At 49.8% G+C, this 21,040-nt stretch overlaps 2 protein-coding genes and 1 long non-coding RNA gene across 3 annotated transcripts; 1 reads left to right on the forward strand and 2 right to left on the reverse strand.

Annotated features, from left to right (window-relative positions):
• Positions 1-1,625: 1,625 nt before the first annotated feature.
• Positions 1,626-10,815, forward strand: BEST1 (bestrophin 1). The gene is made up of 9 exons (XM_010309673.2): positions 1,626-1,777; positions 2,669-2,763; positions 3,166-3,399; positions 4,458-4,612; positions 5,684-5,761; positions 7,344-7,496; positions 7,930-8,010; positions 8,528-8,679; positions 8,785-10,815. The coding sequence occupies exons 1-9, from the start codon at positions 1,626-1,628 to the stop codon at positions 9,980-9,982; spliced, it is 2,298 nt and encodes a 765-aa protein (XP_010307975.2). The 3' UTR covers positions 9,983-10,815.
• LOC142602141 (uncharacterized) lies at positions 3,475-6,855 on the reverse strand. Its single transcript, XR_012835866.1, has 2 exons — positions 6,025-6,855; positions 3,475-5,042 (listed from the first exon to the last, which is right to left on the reverse strand). It is a non-coding gene; the product is annotated as an uncharacterized LOC142602141 (long non-coding RNA).
• A 707-nt stretch (positions 10,816-11,522) lies between the features above and the next one.
• Positions 11,523-16,292, reverse strand: FTH1 (ferritin heavy chain 1). Its single transcript, XM_075755434.1, has 4 exons — positions 16,022-16,292; positions 13,945-14,091; positions 12,830-12,955; positions 11,523-11,862 (listed from the first exon to the last, which is right to left on the reverse strand). Exons 1-4 carry the CDS (start codon positions 16,130-16,132, stop codon positions 11,698-11,700), a joined length of 549 nt encoding a protein of 182 aa, XP_075611549.1. The 5' UTR covers positions 16,133-16,292; the 3' UTR covers positions 11,523-11,697.
• Between the last annotated feature and the right edge of the window lie 4,748 nt (positions 16,293-21,040).

The following is a 21,040-nucleotide window of genomic DNA, read 5'->3' on the forward strand; positions in this document are numbered from 1 at the left end:
ACTCCGCTAAGTCCCGCGCACTGGCCAGAAATACACATGAAAACGGCATGAACATACGTGAGGCTCTAGTGAAAGGTGCATTTGTGCAGCTGGGGAGCTCTCGGCAGGGCAGGTACCAGCTCTGCTCCTCCGATAGAACCTTGAGAGGGGAGTTGTGACAGGGAAACCCAAAGGAGGAGCAGCACCGAAAAGCCAAACCCAGGACAAAGATGCTATTTGGTTGAAGCAGCCAACAAAACAGAGCTTGCTGTTTTTCTTTGCGGCACCAGCAGACTGGGACCTGGGTTGTCCCCACCTAACTGTAGATCTTTCGCTGAGATGCTTAAACGAGGAGCATGGACATAAACTTACCTGCCTTCAGCTGCAGTAAGGTCTGGATTGTCCCTTGAAGTGCTGCTTTGTCTCCATCATTGAGGGAAGAGCCCCGAGCCCCATAACTGTTAACATTATTGCCTCTGTTAGATAGCAATGTCTGTGTAACATCCTGGTAACATGTTAAAATTTAGAACTACCAATAGTTTCATGTTGGATAATTATTTATAAACCAAGGGATCACTCACCTAGCTGCCTGGCATGGATTACACTGGTCTGTTTGGTTGAGTTTTTTTACAAATTCTGGTTTATATGAATGTGAGTCTGGTGATTAATTGAGGATAAAGAATTATTTATCCAGGGTTAGACTAGAAGAAGTGCAATGGGGATGCTGCGTGGTTGGGAAGCGTTTCACGAGCCTGAATGCCTTTTTTCATCCAGCGTGATTTATTGCGCAACGTATGGTTGAAGGATAGGGGAGGTGGAGTTGCTGGAATTTGTGCTCTGGCCAAACTCCGTCCCTCAATTCTCTAACAGGGAGGGCTGTTCTGCCTGCACGACTAGGGCCAGCATAGTCCAGATATAGCCCTCAGCCCAAATTTAAAGACAGCTATACTTGTTGAGCAAATGCTACCAAAACTGTCAAATCTCCAGGGGTACCTTCATCTGGATCAGTACCAAGAAATCTCTCCTCTCTGGGGTTTTTGCTTTCCTTTGGTTTTAGGATGGGGGTTTTTTGTCCATCAGTATTCCAGGAAGACACTTCCTGACAAACAGATTTACAGAAACAACATATTTGAAGCAAAAACTAAAAAAACAAACAAACAAAAAAAACCCAAAAAAACCCAACCCACTAAAAAAAAAGAAAAAAGGGGGGTGGTTGGTAGAAATAAGTGACTTTGAAGTTTGTGACCTTGAGAATTAATCTTAAACAACTGTTTTGTGGGAGGGAGCGGCACGTGGGCTCTGTCCAGTCCATCCACCCAGCCCCCCTGGAATGCTGACAATCAAACACGAGGAACCAAGGGCTCCACCAGAAACTATATGCACTATCATTGTAACCAGCTCACATGCAGCTCAAAGACAGGGAAAAGATGGCAAGCTCACCAAATTTATTGCCTACCATAAATTTTCTCCTATATCACTGACTGCATCTTACCTGTCTTTTGATCTCATTATTTTTTTCTCTCTTTCTCTCTTCCTCCCTTCCATCTTGCTTGCTGGACACTTGCAGCGTCCCTGTCTCCTCCCTCTGTGCAAACTTCCTGGCAGCTTCAACATCTGCTCCTTTTGTGTCTCCACTAGGATCTGTGATGACAGTGACATACACCAACCGTGTGGCTGACGCCCGCCTAGGCACCTTCTCACAGCTCCTGCTCCAATGGAAAGGAAGTATCTACAAACTTCTCTACTCTGAGTTCCTTATTTTCATCTCTCTCTACTTCACCATCAGTCTTGTCTACAGGTAAGCGTCCTTACACCCTGACACTAACACAGCCCCTCTCTTGGCCTGTCCTGGGGCAGGACGACTGAGGAACGCAGGATTGGGCCAGTGATGCTGGTGAAGAGGAGCTGGAAGGAAGGGTCCTTCCTCACTGCTCCAATATGGCTTAGCAGCTGACAAATCTCCTTTTTCTGTCCTGGCAAGTAACACAGTTTTTCTTCCCCGGGATGAAACGTTGTATTGGATGATTACCTACGGAAGAATAGCGTGTAGATCAGTGGAGATCAAGGCTGAACCGGAGCTGTCCCACAGTGGGGAGCTTTAGGAGAGAGCTTCCCTTGTCACACAACGGGTGATACCTTGGGTACGTTTTTGAGAGCAAACATCAGCTCTGGGACCGCGCATCTTTGATAAGGCAACTGTACTCTGTGGCTGGTCTGGTTTTGGTGAGGAAAGGCGGGGAGGTCCTCTCGCTGGTTCAATCTCAGCTGCAGCACGGAGGTGGGAAAGTGGCTCTCAGAAAGGCAGGAACTCGCTTAAGAGCGGAGCTTGGACTGACCTTTTGCGGGATATTGAGTGAACCGCGGTGCGCATCTCAAGGTAAACCCTCGACACAACATAGCACTCTCCTGCGTAAGAAAAACTGAGGTGGTCCCTGACATCAGACTCCATCATGTACCACACGGTCAGTGACTGCTCCTGGCTCCTTTGGACGGGTCAGCAGGGTATTTTGGGGAGGTGGGCTGATGTCCCAGGCTTGCAAGGGCTGTTCGCTCATGTCATCCCCAGACTCGCAGCGTGGCGGTGTCGTGACTGCCCATCCTCGGCTTCCCTTGCCAGACTCCTATCCCGGCAGGCCCAACAAGGCACGGACCCTTCTTTGAGGCTGATGCTTCTGTTTCTCCCTTTTAGGCTGATCCTGAGTGAGAGCCAAAGGCTGATGTTTGAGAAGCTGGCGCTCTACTGCAACAGCTATGCCGAGCTAATCCCTGTGTCCTTTGTGCTGGGTAAGGAGCTCTGTCTGGGAACACGCGGGGAGGGGAAAGGGACGGCATTTCTCCTCCCTGGTTTGATATAGCTCTGCAGGCAGGCACGATTCGCCGAGCAGATCCCTTCCTCTGCCTTTGTATAACTCCTCAAGCAGAATACATCATCCCGTGTTGCAGCTGTGAGGTATGCCCCCAGCACACAGCTCGCACTGGCCAGATGTGCTAGCATGTCCCGTGTTCTGCCAGGAGGGCAGTAGCACCAAATAAACCGTGACACCCAGATTCTAACTTTAGCATGGAAATCTGAGTTGCCCTCCAGGCACGCCTGCATCCCTGTGTGAGCAGTACCAGCCTTCCTACACATGAGCATTTAAATCTCCCACTCCTTTAGGACGGCTAATTTGCTCAGCTCACCTCTAGGTTTCTACGTGGCTCTGGTGGTGTCCCGCTGGTGGGCTCAGTACGAGAGCATCCCATGGCCAGACCGCATCATGAACTTGGTCTCCTGCAACGTGGACGGGGAGGACGAGTACGGGCGGCTCCTGCGTCGCACCCTCATGCGGTACAGCAACCTGTGCAGCGTGCTGATCTTGCGCTCAGTCAGCACTGCTGTCTACAAGCGCTTCCCCAGCATGGAGCATGTCGTGAGGGCAGGTCAGTACTGGTACTGCCTTCTGCACAGCTCTGGCACCAAGCAGACGGCAGCATCTTGCTGCTTTTTTTGGGGGGGGGGGGCGAAGAGCCCCGTGACTTTCGGACTGGAGATGGGATAGTGCTGCAGTGCGCTCAGCTGATGTCTGCAGCGGGTGCTAAGCATCTGCTCGTCCCCTAGCTCTGCTCTTCTGAGATAATCAACTGTTTGTTTCCCTGTTGCACACAGCATGCTTGTTCCTACTAGTGGCTGGAAGGCTTGTTTGAAAGATGAAGGGTCTCTGCCCACATTTTTTTAGGTAAGGAGAGTGTCAAGATCCGGTTTGCGAACACAGATATGCTGCAGGTCACAGGGCAGCCCTGGCTGATCAGATTAGGGTAACGGTGGTGCAGCGGCTTCGCTGGGAGCTGCTCGCCCTGCACGGAAAGCGTGCGTGGGAAGAGAAGAGCTCTCTGTAGCAAATGACCCTGTAGCGGAGCACGAGCAGACCCCTGCCATGTGGTATGTTTGTCCTCCCTCAGGGCAACAGTTCTCCACTGGGCAGGTGGGAGTTGGAGCCTCAGACCTCCGATCTTAACTGCTGGGCTCCTTGAATCCTCTCTGAAGATGCTCCCCAAGGTACACCACTTCCCAGTCTGTCCAAAAGGAGATGTCAGCACCTGCCCTGGTCCACTGGGTTCCCTTTGCAATCCAGATGGAGAAACAGGCCCTTCTAGCACACAAGTTATCCCGTTCTTAACAAATGTCCAAGTGCACCAGGCAACTGCACCCTCAGCAGTACTTCATCGCCTGCTGACTGTGATCTGATCAGATATGCTGCAGACATCCAAAGTGAAATGAGATAAAGCCTGCCTCTCACACTTCTGTAACTCAATGTTTTAACAAGAAGACTTGCTCTCCTTCTGTGTGTCTTCCAAAGGTTGAGTGCCTGAGTCTTTCCTGTGATTTTTAAGGAGAGCTAAGGTGACCACCTGATATTTAGATGTTTTCATTTCAGATCAGATCAATTCCTTTCTGCCCTCTATGGCCACCCCTCTCCCACCTACTCTTTTCCACCCAGGCCTCATGACACCAGAAGAGCACAAGAAGTTTGAGAGCTTGAATTCCCCCCACAACAAGTTTTGGATCCCGTGTGTGTGGTTCTCCAATCTGGCTGTGAAAGCAAGGAACGAGGGGAGGATCCGGGACAGCGTGCTGCTTCAAGGCATCCTGAACGTGAGTGACAGAGGCGAGAGGTCCTCATCCAGTCCTCTGGGTGGAACTACAGGGATTTCCAGAGGTCAGGCAACTAATAGGCATGGTTTGGTAGGACAGTCAGCCGAGCCTGTCCCTGGGGATCTTACATTAACTTTGATGGGAAATACCCCCACTGCCACTTGCCAGCTCGTGACAGAGCTTTTCATGGCCTACTGACATGGCAGCAATGTCACATATATTAGAAGCAAAGGGAACATGACGTCTTTCTCAAATGTGGGACAGGGAGGAACCACGGGACTCACATTTCGGTGTGGTAATGGGAGACACCCATGTCCTCGATCAGCCTTCCTCCAGCCTTCACACACTCCAGAGCAGCCAACAAGAGTTGCCAGCGGAGGTGTCTAGGATACAGATGGAAAGCCGCAAGGAATCACAAGGAATCTTGTATCTGGAAGAGACCAGGAGAGGTCAAAAGAATCCCCAACGACCAAGGTCCCTGTAGAAAACTTCACTATTGAAAACTCTGAGATAGTCCTGGGAAGCGGGCCATGCTCCACAGGCAGGACCTGGCAATGATCCCTGCCCAGCTGCAGAGAAAAAAGGTCCAGAGCAGCTCATCCTTCCTGGTATTCATGTGCAAAGTCACATTGTGGCTGTTGCCTGGAGTGAGATTCATCTGCCCAGAGAGATCGATCTCCCTTTGGGCTGTTTATCTAGGCTCACTATATAGTCAGGAGAGAGAAATCGATGCTCCCGAGACATTCTTTGCCTAACCTGTTGGCTGCTCATTTTGTGAGGAGAAAAACTCTGCTATGAAGTGAGCTAGGAAGGGAGCTTGGGCTCAGATGAAGACACCCAGGCAGCAAGGAGTTCCTCCAGGGCAAGCGTGAGACCCTGCTGGTGGTCTGCTGGGGTGAGGCTGGGCACCAAGGGAGCAGGAGTCCTGGCTGAGCCCCCCCTTCCAGAGGAGGTGTGAGCAGGAGGGAATGGACTGGAGCAACGAAGGGCAATGGGGCCGTAAGAGGCTCAGCGTCCCCAGCACGGAGATGCAAAGTTATGCCGACAGGCCGTTCTTTTTCCCCGCTGCAGGAGCTCAACACCTTGCGCAGCCAGTGCGGGCGACTCTACGGGTACGACTGGATCAGCATCCCCCTGGTCTACACTCAGGTGAGAAGGGATCCCCCACACCTCCTGCTCCGCTGCCTGCCGGCACGCGCTGCCCCACGCTACAAGGAGCACCCTCATTTACACCTATACCTGACCCACACACGCACCCTGCTGACACGAGACACACTCGGACCCCTCGTCCCCACCTACGCACATCAGCTCTCGCACGCGTAGCTCAGCAGCACGCACCCAGCCCAGCCTTCTTTCCGTAACTCGGACGCAGCCACCTCTACAGAAACACACGCTGCCCAGGGATAACTCACCATGACGTGTGCCACACGGGTACGTGGAAAACACAGACACACGCGGATCCACTCTCTGCACTGCCTTGCAGGGAGCGCGTCCCCAAAATGATTTCTTCCTGCTCAGCAGAGCTGAGATCTGGCTGCCAGTAAAGCTGCTCCAGCAGGCAGGGCAGCTCCGATGGAGTTGTGCCACGCGCGTGAAAGAGAGCTGTGCACGCGTACTCAGCTGTTTAATAGCTCGCTCTCGATGCAAACCTCGATGCAGACAGACGCTTCGGCACCAGCTCGCTCCTTTGTCTCATACAATCCAGCTGCTCAGATAACACTAATGCGCTTCACCGTGAAACGGGAACTGCTTCCGTTCATGCAGCGCTGAAGGTTAACGGGGAACACACTGGGAAACTATATCCCTGCGCAGACCAGTGTCCTGCACACTGGGATCAATATCACAGCACGCCTTTGCCCTCTCTGCAGTATATGACCCTTTTTTTTTTTTTTTTTTTTTTACTGGGTGCCCATCCACAATTACAGTCCATCATTCCATGCACTCTGTATGCTGCCCATCATGAAACAGTCCCGTGCTGCTCACTGCAAGGAACTGCGTGGCTAGCTCGAGAGTCTTGTGATGCTGGGTGTTTGTTTGGAACCCTCTTGCTTGTTGTGTCGAGAAACCACGCAGGAGCCTCAGCTGCTTTTCATTAGAAAAGGGGAAGTTTCCAGTCCCGTGGTTACAGAGAAGAGCACAAAGCTCATTGTAGCCTGAAATTTGGGCGAGCAAGAAGGCAAATATAAAAAAGGGCTAGCGTGAGGACCAGGAAAGGAGGAGCTAGTTCAGAGCTACTGCCAGGGTTCCCCTCCTTGACTTGGAAGTGGCCTGCCAGCGTGGGCTGAGCCACGAGGGGCTCGAGACAGTTTTCAGGAGAGGCAAGGACAAGAATGAAAAGAGCTGACAGCACCCCTTAACTTCAGCAGCAGGACCACCACGTAGCCACGCGTCAGTTGTTTAAGCTCTTTCCATCCAGGATGTTACGTGCTTTCTTCTGTCACTCTCTCTCTGTGACTACGCAGATGTCATTCCAGGGACAGCACGGAATAAAACACAGTGTATGTAACAGCTAAAGGGCAGAGGGCACGTTTAAAGCTTTCTGCAGTGGAAATGCATCTTCCTGCAAAAAGCAGAGGAGAAGCCTGTCATAACCGAACCCAAGGCTTTCGAAAGGCTCCGGAGCCAGCAGCTCTGCAGCAGTTTGCTGCTGTTTGGAGATGTGTGGGGTGGAACTGAAGAGAGATGCTGGGAACTCGAGCTCATCTGGTGTGTCCCCTGGCATCTTTCCCAGGTGGTGACCGTGGCTGTTTACAGCTTCTTCCTGGCCTGTCTGATCGGGCGGCAGTTCCTGGATCCAGAAAAAGCATATCCTGGCCATGAGCTAGATCTCTTCGTGCCTGTCTTTACATTTTTGCAGTTCTTCTTCTACGCTGGCTGGTTAAAGGTAAGTTCACAAAAATACGTCTGGAGCCGGAATCTGACCCAGCCAAGGGTTTTTCCCAGTGTGTGCTCACCAGGGACCCAGGTGCTGGCAGACAAAAAAGGGAGTCAATGGGGGCTGTGGGTATTGCCAAGACCTTCTTAGTTTCTGAGCATCTCACCTTTCCTAAAAGCTTTGGTCCTGACTAGTTTGGGGAAAGAGAGAGGCACTGGGCTATACTTCACCTGCAGCAGTGGTGAGCAAGGGGCAGTTATCTCTGTGTACCAATGTCTCCCAGCCACTGCAAGCCTCCTCTAACCCATCCCTCCTTGGGAGGAACAGCATTGCTCCGAATTCAGGAGACATCACACTTGACTCTGCCCCACAGGCCTTCTCCCTGCAGGGAAAGGGGCAGGTATGACCACGATGACCCTCGCTGTGTGCTCTCCACATGCAGGTGGCCGAGCAACTCATCAACCCTTTTGGGGAGGACGATGATGACTTTGAAACCAACTGGCTCATCGACAGGAACCTGCAGGTAAATTGAAGGCAGGATCCTCCAGGTGAGCCTGACCTACAGAGGAACACTAAGGCAGGACTGCACCTGAGGGTCTAGCAAGCTCCATCAGTACAGTCACAAAGTTCTCCTGCAACAGCTCTGCCGGCCACCTCCCCTGCCTGCCATGGGGCGGAGAAGCTGTATCATTCCTGTCTCTCCCTAGCTTTTTCCACCCGGTATCTGTATCTAAAAGGGCTGCCTCTGCTTTCTTCCATGCAGTAACTTTCCACCTTCAGCCCTTCCTAACGCTGAGCCCTTCTGTCCCAGGGAACGTATTTCCTTCCTGTCTCCTTCAGCATCACTTTCTTTCCAATTCATCAAATCTCTCTGTGTGAGAAACAACCCAAGTGACAGGAAACCACAGAGCAAACCCAGCCGCTTGCCTCGCTTCCACGCTATGTCGCTTCCTCCTGTCCTGCATTCATTCCTTTGCCCACTGATAACAGGCACACAGAATTCTGCTCACCTCGTGTGACGTTTCTGCTGTCCCCTACAGGTCTCCCTTATGGCAGTGGACGAGATGCATCAGGATTTACCCATCCTGGAGAAGGACCTATACTGGAATGAGCCCGATCCGCAGCCACCCTACACCGCAGCCACTGCTGAGTACAAGCGCCCGTCGTTCCTTGGCTCAACTTTTGATATCAGGTGAATGCAACCACAGGGTGTCAGAACAGGCCACACTTACACCTTGGATCAGGTCTTGTGCTTGATGAGTAAGAGCTGCGTAACAGCCCATTTCACCTTTCCCAGCATGCAGAAAGAAGAGATGGAGTTCCAGCCCCTGGAGCAAATTAAAGAGAACGAGGAGGCAAACCACTCCACACCGTTACTGGGACACCTGGGCCGCCTCCTCGGTGTCCAGTCACCAAGCTTCTCCAGGTCCTCTTCCCGGATGAACCTGCTGCGCAGGCGAGGAGACCCCACGTCCCCCTTCTCCCATTACACGTACCAAGACATGGGCAAGTCTGGAAGCCCTTGCGGCATCCATCAGCCGAGGGGAGACTCCAGCTCACAGGAGCAGTGGGACAGCGAAGATGGAAAACTGAGGGAGTTTGACGCCTTCATGTCAACCCCATTTTATGAGAGATCTGGTTTCTACAGTGCTCCACAGACACCCATCAGCTCTATCCCCATGATCTTCCCTTCTAGACGCCAAGGCCGCAAGAAGCCTCCTGCACTCTCCAGCATCGCTGCATGCTCAACGTCTCTTAGGGATGTCATTGTCAACTCCTCGCCTTCCAGAGTCAGCGATACGTATAAAAGCCAGAGCTCCCTTGGCTCAGGCGCAAAGGAAACGTTTATTTGGCCAACAGATCGGAGCAAAGGTCCTGACTCACTGGTTTTAACAGTAGAAGAAAAGAGCAACTCTAACAGCAAAAGCAGGGAAGCTGCCACCACAGGAAGTCCAGGAGCTCAGTCCACAGCATCAGACAGCCCTAAGTTCCCCTTCTTGGCAGAGTCCCCAGACCACGAGAAGCACGGTAGCTTCAAGAGTCTGAAGAGCTTGAAAGGTTCCTACCCACCCTGGCTAACCCTGGAGAACGCAGCATCGGCCACCCCCAATTCTGAGCATTCGAGTGCCTTTCACACCCCCAGCAACAAAACCCCCGGAGGCAGTGCCTCCCTCTGCTTCTCATTCACTCCTGTAACATCTCCCGTGCTGGCGAGATCCCACATGGGGAACACGGGCCCTGATGCTCACAGCGTAAGTTTAGAAGATACAGCCAGCGCTCCAGACCAGCATTCAGCAGAGGTTTCCAGGGCCATGAGAGAGACTGGAAACGGAAGCACTAATGCTCCCCCTACAAAAGAGCCAAGACGAGCAGAGAGTCCGTCCCCCAATGACTCTGGCATCTCTCTAGCCGAAGGCGACTACGTGGGGCTGATGGAAGTCATCATGGAGACCAGTGAAAGCACATGCGAAGAGCAGATAGATCAGTACAGCTAGAAGAGACCAAGAGACACAGAGTTCTGTTGAGATACGTGCCATATTAGTGACATTGCAGTATCTTTACACCTGGCCACACTGGCACTCACCCCAACAGAAGGGCAGTGCAGCCTACCACCTACTGCTGGAACATGCAGCTAGAGCCCAGCCTAGGCTAAAGCCAGCACTAGTGACACACTGCTACCGGCCTCAGGTACAGTAGCAGGCACAACTTCAGTGTCGCAACAATACCAAACCAAACAAAAAATCCCTTTCTATTTGTAGCAGAACAACAAATAAGACTTTGAGCGTTAAGTATTGCAGGTACCCATCAGCAGAGGATTAGCTCAGCAGGTACCAGCCTCAAGAACCTGAAGTGCAGACGTAGCTCAGAACAGAAGAGGAATGTAGTTACGATACGTCTCCCTTCCTCATCACAGCAAGAATTAGAACTTGAGCTTTTTGTTAACATTTCTCACAAGACCCATAACAAGTCTCAGGCAGGACTTGCACTACTAACAAGATACTCCAGGGAAAGTAAGGGACTGAAGCAAGTGACATCATTTGTGATGCAAACCCATAGTGCTTCTGGAAGTCATGTCTAGCTGGTGTTTGCCAGCACTGGAAAAGTAATAGGCTAAGGCAGGGCAGGTGTCCACTCAAACTGGTGGCTGCAGTCAATGGTATTTGCCCAGCACATTGCTTCCATTTGAAGTTCCACATCACATCTGCCACTGATTTGACAGTGCTCAGAGAAGTCCTCTGCATGGTAGGAGACACCATACAGCTATGAGTTTTTACTGTCTTCCCTAAGAAAATAAAAGCAAGGCTGAAGTCCAGGACCATCCGTTTTGTTTCCTCATTTTAGTTTCCACGCAACAATAGGAATTTAGAGGAACCACATTGTTTTCCTACTTCATCTTCAGAAACAGCTGCAAGAACTCCCCATCACAGGGGGCACATGACAGGTTTACCTCCCACTTCCCTTTCCCAGCAGCTGCCTACCCTCTCTGCCTTCCAAGTTTAGCAGCTAGACCCAGGCAGATGCTGCTGCCACCACCACCCCGCAGCTCCCAGCTGTCCTCAAGACAGCTCCTGCAGCGCTGCCGCTGCAGTTCAGCCTGATTACAGTACACAGCTCTCCAATCTTGATTCACAGTACGTTTTCTCCATACACAAGTGCAGTGCCATTTGTCAGACAAGCACGATGCCTACTGAGGTGCCAACTTCACCCTTCAGCAGCCTCATCTGAATTCACAGGGACCAATTCAGCAAGCCCAGATAGATACTCAAGCCTTCCTTTCCTCGTGCATTTGTTACAGCAACAGCTTCGGTGGCAAAGCCATTTAAAAACACAGCTTTAGTCACCGAACAATTCCTGCAGTAGATCCCACCAGACTGGTAAAAATGTCACTTTTTATAAAAGCACTAAGTAAAATCTAATCCCTCTAACACATTCCTTCATCCATGCCCGACTTGACTGTCACAACAGAGACTACGGAGCACACACAATCCTGCAAGCAAAGGCCTCTCACTCCCGACAGAAACAGGAAAAGCCAACTTGAACCAAGTCACTTTATTGGATGGAGGGCAATACACAAAACACAAGAGAAAAGAGGGGTGATATTTGGTACAGAATATGAGAACTGTTTATCTAAATAGCAGAAGATGCATGCATGGCTGGACAGTAAAGTAGGAGTCCCACTGAAACCCACAGGGTGGCTTTTGGCAAGACTTCAGCTCTCATTGTCACTGTCCCCAAGGGTGTGCTTGTCAAAGAGGTACTCTGCCATGCCGTATTTTGGTGCCCCCATCTTCCGCAGGTTGGTCACGTGGTCACCCAGCTCTTTGATGGATTTCACCTGTTCATCCAGGTAGTGGGTCTCAATGAAGTCGCACAACTGAAAGGGAGACAAAGGAATTTAAATTTAGGCCTGAACACAGCTTATCCTGGACCTGAAATCCCACCAATCCTCTCTAGGGAAAGGAGGAGATACAGAATGACAATTCAAAGCCGCAGAAGATCCTCGACAGGAAGAAGCCTCTGGTTTTGCCTCAGCAGTGCCAGAACAAGACAAGAGCGAGGCAGATTTATCTAGGCACACTTGCTCCAGAACCCTGCAGTACAGTGTCAGCTCAGGAAGCCTCCCCTCTTCCCCACTACAGGAAGCAACAGGAAAGTTTCTGAACATATTTAGAAGCCCCCACTGCACAGCACTTTGATTCATACACCTGGAAAATGGTCCAGTGGTGGTGTTTCTTTTTAAACAGAGCCCCCTCTAACTTATGCAAGGCACTTCCAAGAGTACTTGGATTCAGACACCCACTGATCTCTTTCTGATACTAAGTCATCTCAATCCAGCCTTGCCAATAACTCCAATCTGTGAGGAAATCCATGTTTTCAGACAGTGTTGTGAGGTGTCAGGGCTTCTAACATTCAGAAGTGACTCCAACATCTTAGGCCAAAAGCCTTCCAAGCATCTGCTGGTTTAAAGACAGAACTCATCCCCCACAGAAAGAAGCCTTCTCCATAGAGCTTAATACATTTGTTCTCTTCAAAATGCTGCTCACATGATAGCAAAAAAAGGGTTTGAACAAAGCAATGCACCCACAGTTCTGTACTCAGGCCTCAGCCACCCCAACACACTACAACTGGTCCTCCTGGAAAAAGACGTCAATAACCCTGCCAAACAGCTAAGGTGCAGGCTGATACCTGGGCCCTTCCCTTTGGAAAGGCTGCACCACCACTTCACACCCTTTTTTCACCTTTAGGAACAGCAGGGACCCACAACTCTCTCCCAAACCCCATTAGACACATACAAACCCCCTCATTACACAGCTACATTCTCAGCTTCAGCATTTACTTACGTGTGGGTCATTCTTTTCAGTTGCCAATTTGTGCAGTTCTAACAGTGATTGGTTCACGTTCTTCTCCAGGTGCAGAGCACACTCCATTGCGGTCAGTCCGTTCTCCCAATCATCACGATCTGGCTTCTAGAAGGGGAAAGCACATGACCATACTTTCTGTAAGTACCCACAAACCATTAGGGAGCAAAGTCTGTCAGATCGGTCTCAAAACCCGTTTAGGCCAAGTTCAGGCATTTGGGTATCTTCAAAAGCTTGGCACACACTCTGAACAGAACTGAATACATACTTCCAGTCCCAGACCTGTCCCTATTCCCTAGGTTCCCCTCATGTTATGTTCACTGACCTCTTGTGGGCAAGACAGCTACCAGAGCTACCTTCTTCCTGATACAATCTAATGCCTTAAACATCTGCCTATGTAAGCAGGCAGTGGGCACAATCTCAGAAGTGAGGCAGTTAAGACACCAGTACAAGCAAGTCTAGTCTTCAGCCTAGCATCATCTGGTGTTTACAAGTACTCAGACTTACTAGTAAGCAAGGAAATTCTTCTCAAGTGCCCATCACTTACTTTGTTTTCTGTTTTCCCCATGATGAGTTGTCTTGTATTAAACTGACCCTACAACACTGCTTACTTTCTGCTGCTCTGAATAAGCTAATTGAAGTGACTTCAATAAAACAGCGCTATGAAATTTTGCAGTGAGCCATAACAAGCAATTGGAAACTTTAGATTTCCTATTCCCATAGCAAGCAAGTCAAGAGTTTTCTGTAAAACAGCATACAGGACAGAAAAGGTTCTTGCCATTAAATTTAAGGTAGATGAACTAGTTGTGTTCTAGGTACCCTCACCCCACAGCAAGCCTAGAGGGCTAGGCATCCTCTTCTTACACAGGAAGTACTTGTTATTAGTCAATCAGCACAAATTATCAAATTACTACGCATCTCTAGATTTTGAGCGGAGCACCACGCACAGATCACAGCAATACAGTACGCTTATCTACTGTCAGCTGCTGCTCCTTCTGGGAGAAGGCCCACAGGGAAATTCCTCCCCTTCCAGCCTGGAGACAGACCACAAGTCTAGTTCTGCATTAGAGAGGACAACCCATAGCTCCACTCCTCACCTTGATGTCCTGCAAGAAGATGCGCCCGCCCCTCTGATTTTGTAGCTTCATCAGTTTCTCAGCATGCTCACGTTCCTCATGAGACTGATGCAGGAAGTATTTGGCAAAGTTTTTCAGAGCCACATCATCCCGGTCAAAATAGTAGGACTGAAAAATAAGAATTTACATGCTCAAAACCCCAAGTCTCACTCCATCAGCCACACAAAGCCAAGTCCATACTTTGACTTCAGACATGTCACCTATCAGCCCTGCTTCAAGATGGCTGGAGTCCAACCCAAGGCTAGCAGTAGCACTGACAACACCAAGGCAACGTGGCAAAACTCTTCCCTTAAAGGCACGTTAGATTTTCCTGACTAGGATAAATTTTAACTTGTCTCCCTACCATGAACATCAGGGATGCAAATAAATGGTATTTGTGGTTCAGTTCTGAAGATAGTAAAAACCACACAGATGTTTGTTCTGAGCAGCATTCAAATGCCTTAAACACAGCAGACTTGAAAAGCCTTTTTCAAGAAGGAGAAACCTTACCTGCCCCCTTTGTTTGCAGTGATTACAAGTCAAGATTCTGACGTACAGTACCAATTAAGGGTGGCCAAGAACTTTAAGGTAGTTCTGCAATAAAGCTCCCATGCTTCACTAGGCTTATCAGGGCTTAGACTAAGTAGTACACTTTCTACTTTGGGGGGAAAAAAGTCAGTATCACATTTAAAAAACAAAAGCTTAACTGAACTAAAATACATATTCAACAGCAAATACAAGATAAAACTTTTTTGAAAGTCCAAGAAACTGTAACAGCAGTTAGAAGCCATCACACAGCTTGTTTGCTCTTTGGGCAGAGCCATTAGGCAGGATTCAATGGAAAGCTTTGTGTCAGCTGCCAGCTATTTACCAAACTACTACAGAATTCTCTGCTCTTAAACCAGCAGCTTGGAGGTTCAACACAAGACACTAGTGCTTGCGAGACACTGGTGCTCCACGTACCACAGATCATCCACCAACATAATTACATTTAACTTGTAGCTGAGGTTCAGACCTTCACACTAACACTGAAGCAAACTGTAAAGTTTACACCTACATGCCACAACATACTACAGTGTCACAAGACAGTCTCAAGTTACCTGCACGTCTAAAGCACCAAGACTGCTGCACAGAGGTCAGAGCTGCTGTTTGGACCAACGTTACTCATCTCAGCTATGGGTAAAAATGAAGTCTCATGCCAAGTGAGACATATAAGCCCAACGCCAAGGAAACCACGGATTCCTACCGATTCACTTCAAAAACTAGGAACCAAAAACCTTGCCTCAGAGACAAGAACGCCTGTGGGAAAGGTGCCAATCGCGTCGTTAGTCAACTCCCCGCTATCCAGCCCAGCCCCAAGGGCTTGGAAGCTGCTGAGCTGTGCTGATAACAAGTCTGCCAAGGGCAACGGACAGAGAGCGGTTAACGTGTAACTCGAGTTCGCCACCGAGATAAAGGCCTCACCTACAGAAAACAAGCGGCCGCCCCACCCCCAGGGGAAGGCTGAGAACGCCCCGGAGGAGGAGGAAGAGGAGGAGGAGCACGGCTGCGCCCGCAGGCACCGCCCGGCAGCCGGGAGCCCCCCCGCCCTGCCCGCACCCCCTCCCCGCAAGCCGGTCAGACAGCTCGGCCAGCGTGCGTGGAGAGCCGCGGCTGGTCCCTCGTGGGGAGCCCGTACCGGAGAGCGGGCAGCGCCAGCAAACCCCTCACTTCGTGGGGAGCCCGCACGGGACAGCCGGCCCCCCGGCCCCGGCTACGCCTTTATCCCTTGCCACTCCCCCCTTCCTCAGGCAGGCCTCACACAACAAGGTGCGACACTTCAGCCCCCACCCCGCCAGGGCCTAAACACAGGGCGGGCCCGGACCCCTTCCCGGGGGGGAAACCCCACCGGGTGGGCCCGCACCCCCCCGGGGCTAGCCTAACCCCCCCCCCCCCCCGCCTCGACGCTGGCGTTCCCGAGTAGGCCCGAAAAGCCCGCCCGCCCCCCCCCGGCAGGCCCCACGCCTCTCCTCCATCCCCACACCGGACAAACCCCTGTTCCCCCCGCCGCGCCGCTCACCATGCTGAGGTACACGTAGGAGGCGTAGAGCTCCAGGTTGATTTGGCGATTGATGGCGGCTTCGCAGTCCTGGTGGTAGTTCTGGCGCACCTGGGAAGGTGGCGCTGCCATGTCGCTGCCTTAAGGGGTGAGTCGGTGGGTACGATCGACGAAGAGGGGGGGAGGGTAGTGGCGGTGGGCCCGAGCGCGGCCGGTTCCGTCCAAGCACTGTTGACGCAGGAACCCGCTCCGCTCAGCCTCGCCGACACGCTCTGACCAACGGCCGCCCCGCGCCGACCCTTTTATAGTGCCGCAGCGTCACCGCGCGCAGCCCCGGGGGCGGGGCCTCCCGCCGCGCTTCTGCTAGCCCAGCGTGACTCAGCACCTCCCCCGGCGACGCGTGCCTTGAGCCCACCCCCACGCCCTGTGGGCGGAGCCTGCGCGCGCGCCCCCCCCCTTTCCCCCTGCCCCTTCCCAGAGCGACGCTCAGGCTGCGGCCTTCACCGTGCCTCAGGGCTGCTTGGGCTGCCACCGCCCCCCACCCCCCCCCCCCCCCCCCCCCCCCCCCCCCCCCAGCCTTCCACCCCAAAACTGGCAAACCCCCCCCCCCACACACGTCCAGGTTTAGCCGACCCCCTGTCCCAGCCCAAACCTGGAGGCTGGGGGTGTCTGTGGAGAGCGCGGGGCTCCCGACCCACCCAGGGAAGGAGCAGGCTGCAGGCGCAGGCCTCTCACGGCCCTGCGGGCAGCGAGACTGGAACGCGTTTGTTTACCGACATAAAAAAAAGGCGTTAGAGCTTTTAAACTCTAATAGTAAACGTTTGAGCTGCTTAATTTATGCAGTGTTGGGAAGGAAGAAATTAGTGCCATAGCGCATTTTTTTTTTCTTCTCCTTTTAGTTATTCTGAAAGAGGTAATTGGGGCTGGAAACCAGTATAAAAGGTCAGCTGGGTGGCAATGGCAGCTGCAGACCCTGCCTCGCCACCCCAGTGAAGCAGTGGGTGACTCACTGGTGAGACCCGCTGAGTTTTCAGGCTTCCCCCGTTCAGTGACCAGGCCCTCCCTTTGGATACCGCCTCAAAAACGCTCCTAAGAAATGCAAGAAATAATTAAATAAAGGTGAAAATTCTTGGTTAGCCTGACGACTTAACCGAACACGAATGGACAAACGCAGCCGAACAGTACCGTCGCTTTTCAAAGTTGCTCCAAGTTATCAACGGGCACCTGCAGCGATGGCTGTCGGTGTTTGCTAACGGCCTGGGGAAGGAAGCACGCTGGATGTCAGCACCAGTGAACACTGAAGGCACCGTACATGAGGAGGTTGGTGAGAAACGAACATTTCTTGCCCTCAGATGTTCGATTTGCTTGATGGTGATGTTCAGGATAGGAGCCTGTAGTCAGTTCAAACATAATGCCAAATAATAAAGAGGTAATTCAGAAATCAAAGGTCAAATGGCAAAAACGAGCCTGCTGATAATGAGAGGATTTCAGCTGCTTTTAGTACTACCATAGGCATGCAGTTTGTACAGTCATTTATTTTCAATAAACAATGGATTCTTTTACTTTCTGGTCTCAGAAATTTTAAGCAGATATAAGTGCAACCTTGAGGGCTAGAAACGGCCTACTTGAACCGAGATCATCCCGTAACATCAGGCTCCTAAAATCCAGGCTTTTACGCCAGACAATGTTAATGCTGAAATTCATCAGAAATATCAGAAGTTACTCAGCCTGTAAACTGAGATTAAATCAATTTTCCTCTAACCAGTTTTTTTCTACAAAGTTTTATTCAGCCTTTGAACCTTCCGGGCAATGTGTGATTTCCCACGCATCACTGCATAGGTGTCTGTCTGTGTGTAATGGGCAGCACAAGGCTTGTGTCAGCACAACGGCACTTTTCCAGGCATTCTGAACGTCTGAAGGAAACAGGCAGCCTATGGCTTCCTTTGTTTTACTGATTTCTGTTGCTTCTGTCGGTTAACCATCAGAAGCAATTAAGATCTATAAGTTAACGTGGGTCATAGCTATCGCTTCAGCTGGCTGCCAGGTACATTTGAAATTTGTTCCCCTCCCACACAAATGCTTATGTAAAAAGTTGTAACTGCTGGGCGGACTTGCATTACTGTTTTCATGCTGTAATGTTTTCGCGAGCTTGCAGGGACCTCAAACAAACCTTGCGTTTGGCTGAAGAGGCTTGCCAAGAGTTAGGAGTCGTCCTCCTGAAGCACCGACTCATGTATACCTTAACACTATATTGGCAGTTCATTGAAATCAGTATTCCAGAAAGACTAACCTTGAAGCTACAAAACACTAAACCATTTTTTTAATGCTATGTTTGCTTTTCCTGCTCTTTCCACCTCACCTTTTTGCCTGTGACGGACAAAGGCACGCTTGGACCTATCAGAAGTTGCCCAGCAGCTTATAGATTGCAAGCTATTCCTGTTTATTTTTTCCAATCTCACCCTGACCAAACCTGCATAAATCCTTCTTTCATTGTTTCATGCAAAGGCTGTGCAACAGCACAGTCTGTAAATAACTGAGCAAATAGTCCATAAATAATATTTGCTCCGTAGTTTGGACAGTCTGTGCCACCCCCGATTAAGTGTTGGTAAGATTAGGGAAGTCCTACATTCTGCTTTCAGGATCAGTTGCAAGTTGCACGTACACACACATCATTTTTGATGACCACAGATTTACGTAGCCGTGCTGGATTGTACAGCCATGCGTCATGATATCCTGGTGACCAACACGAGGAGTGTTTAGCTCTCTGGTCTTAGAAGAGTTTTGGTTCAGCTATACCAGACCTTTTCTGTTGATTGTGCAACTGACTCTCAAACTACTGTCACATTATGGTTTAATTTTGACTTTGTACTGATTTTAATTTCATATTGTTTTCCTATGGCTTGGGTTAAACCTTCTTTTATCTTGTGCCTTCCTTTCTGAAGAATGCATTTACAGGCATTCTTGGGAAGAAGCCTGCTAAAGCATTACCATACTCAGGCTGGACTTCCCATCAAATGACATTCACATTCAGTAACTGCAAGCTCATTTTTTGCATCTGACAATGCTTCGCACACTCCTTTCTATCATGTTCTTTTCAGTAGCTAATAGTTGCACACCTGATCATTATTCATTAAACTGTTTTAATTAGAGGGGAGGTCCTGGCTTTTCTCATTCAAATCCAGAAGATTAAAGATGTTGGTGCATGCAGGAAAAAGAGCCTGGTAATAAAAAAAATTTTTTTTTCAGTACGCTTTTACACACCAACGTCACAGCTGCCCAGGGACTGATCCATGCTCTCAGCAGAGCGCATGCGCAGCATGACTTTAATTCATGTCGGCTCTCAGCTGCTTGGTTGGTCTGCAGTAGAGGCATGCTTCATGCTGCCCACAGGCAAAAGTCAATGTATTGTCTGCCTACACAAACTTCAAATTGTTGAAGACAATCTCTGTTTTCCCTTGGATAAGATCCCATCAGAAACAATGGAGCAAGCTCTCTTGTTTACAGCTGAGCTATTATACACAGAGCACAGACCGAGTATCAGCCAATTTAGGGACAGTAACGCTTAGCTTCCTCATAGGACAGCTGGGGAGGACAAGTTAAGCGTGCAAAAATAATCTAAGCTTCTTTGATGAATGTTTCCATAGGCATACAGAAGATGATTAAGTCAGAGAATTGGTGGACCTAGATATAGAAAAATTCAGCAAGACTCTGTTTGCACACACCGCAGAGTATCTCAGCAAAGCGGCACGCATCGTGTGTGTACACGCACATGTGCATCTGTCTGTCTGAGGGAGTCCCAGCCTGGGCCAAGGGTAAATAGCTGTTAGTTTGGGAGCCCAGAGAGGGGTTTTACGGGGAATAACACATGGTTACAGCAAGTTTGCGCAGACAAGAGTGTTTGACATTGGCAAAGACTTTGCATAGGGTAAGGCCTAGGGTGTGCTATTAAAAAAAGGGAAAGTTTCCGTGACTCTTACACCCACTCTACTATCATTCATACTGACTCTACCTGTGCCCTTCTTGTGCATGATCTTTCCAAATGATGGCAGTGATCTTATTGTGGGCTGAAAACATGACTTTTAAACAGATACTGGGCAATACTGGCACAAAGTAAATTCTGAGCTTATTAAAACACAAGCCAGATTTTTGCTGAGCAAAAATTTAGCATGTGACTTAGGCATCTAGCTAGACCTTCAACAAGAGGGCTCCTTTGATGTCACCACAGAGCTCACTGTAGTTGGACAAGCCAGAATATTCAGGAATACACAATGTTTCATTTATCATCTGTAGAAATGGTTCCCCTCTAGCTTTAAAATGCTTGCTTTTTTGCCATGCTAGTTTAATGGCTAGAATAATATCAGAAAAAAGCAACAACTGTTGCAAATCCAGTGAGCGCGAGAGAGCGGAATATGCCTCAAATATCACATCAACAAAAGTACAGTGACCTTTTTTCAAAGCTCAAAGTCCTGTAAATAAGATAAACTCTGCATCCAGTCAAATATTTATTATGGAGAACTTCCATTCCACCCACAAAACTTCAGTGTAATTCAGCTCACAGACTTTATGTAAACACAAAGGCAACCCTAAACTTGGCTCCAAGGTTGATCATGTGTCTGGAAATTTGACACTGATCTCAACTGTGAGTTTTGAAAGCCGTTTACTAAAAACATCTGGGTTCCACTTGTTCTCTAAGATATCCTAAAAATGGAGTCGCAATTAACTGCAAACTTCTCCCTTAGCTCCTTGGGCAAAACATTGTGCAAAATTTTTCAGTCATTTCTTTTAGGTTCCAAAGTTTCTACATGTGAGAAACTCAGGTTTTAGGCAACAGGTTCTCCCTGAGTACTTATGGCACAGAATTCAAATAACTGGGCTATGCAGAACTGCTAGTTCCTGGAACCACAGTCCTAAGACAGAAAGACAACGGATATTTGAAGTTACTCTAGGAAATTTGCTGAGGAGATGACTGAACAGTCAGCTGTTCTGCTAGAGGAAAAATGTCCCAAAGACAAAATCATCTGTAGCAGTCTGTCCTACAGG

Source organism: Balearica regulorum, chromosome 5, assembly GCF_011004875.1.
Source record: "Balearica regulorum gibbericeps isolate bBalReg1 chromosome 5, bBalReg1.pri, whole genome shotgun sequence".
NCBI lineage: Eukaryota > Metazoa > Chordata > Aves > Gruiformes > Gruidae > Balearica > Balearica regulorum.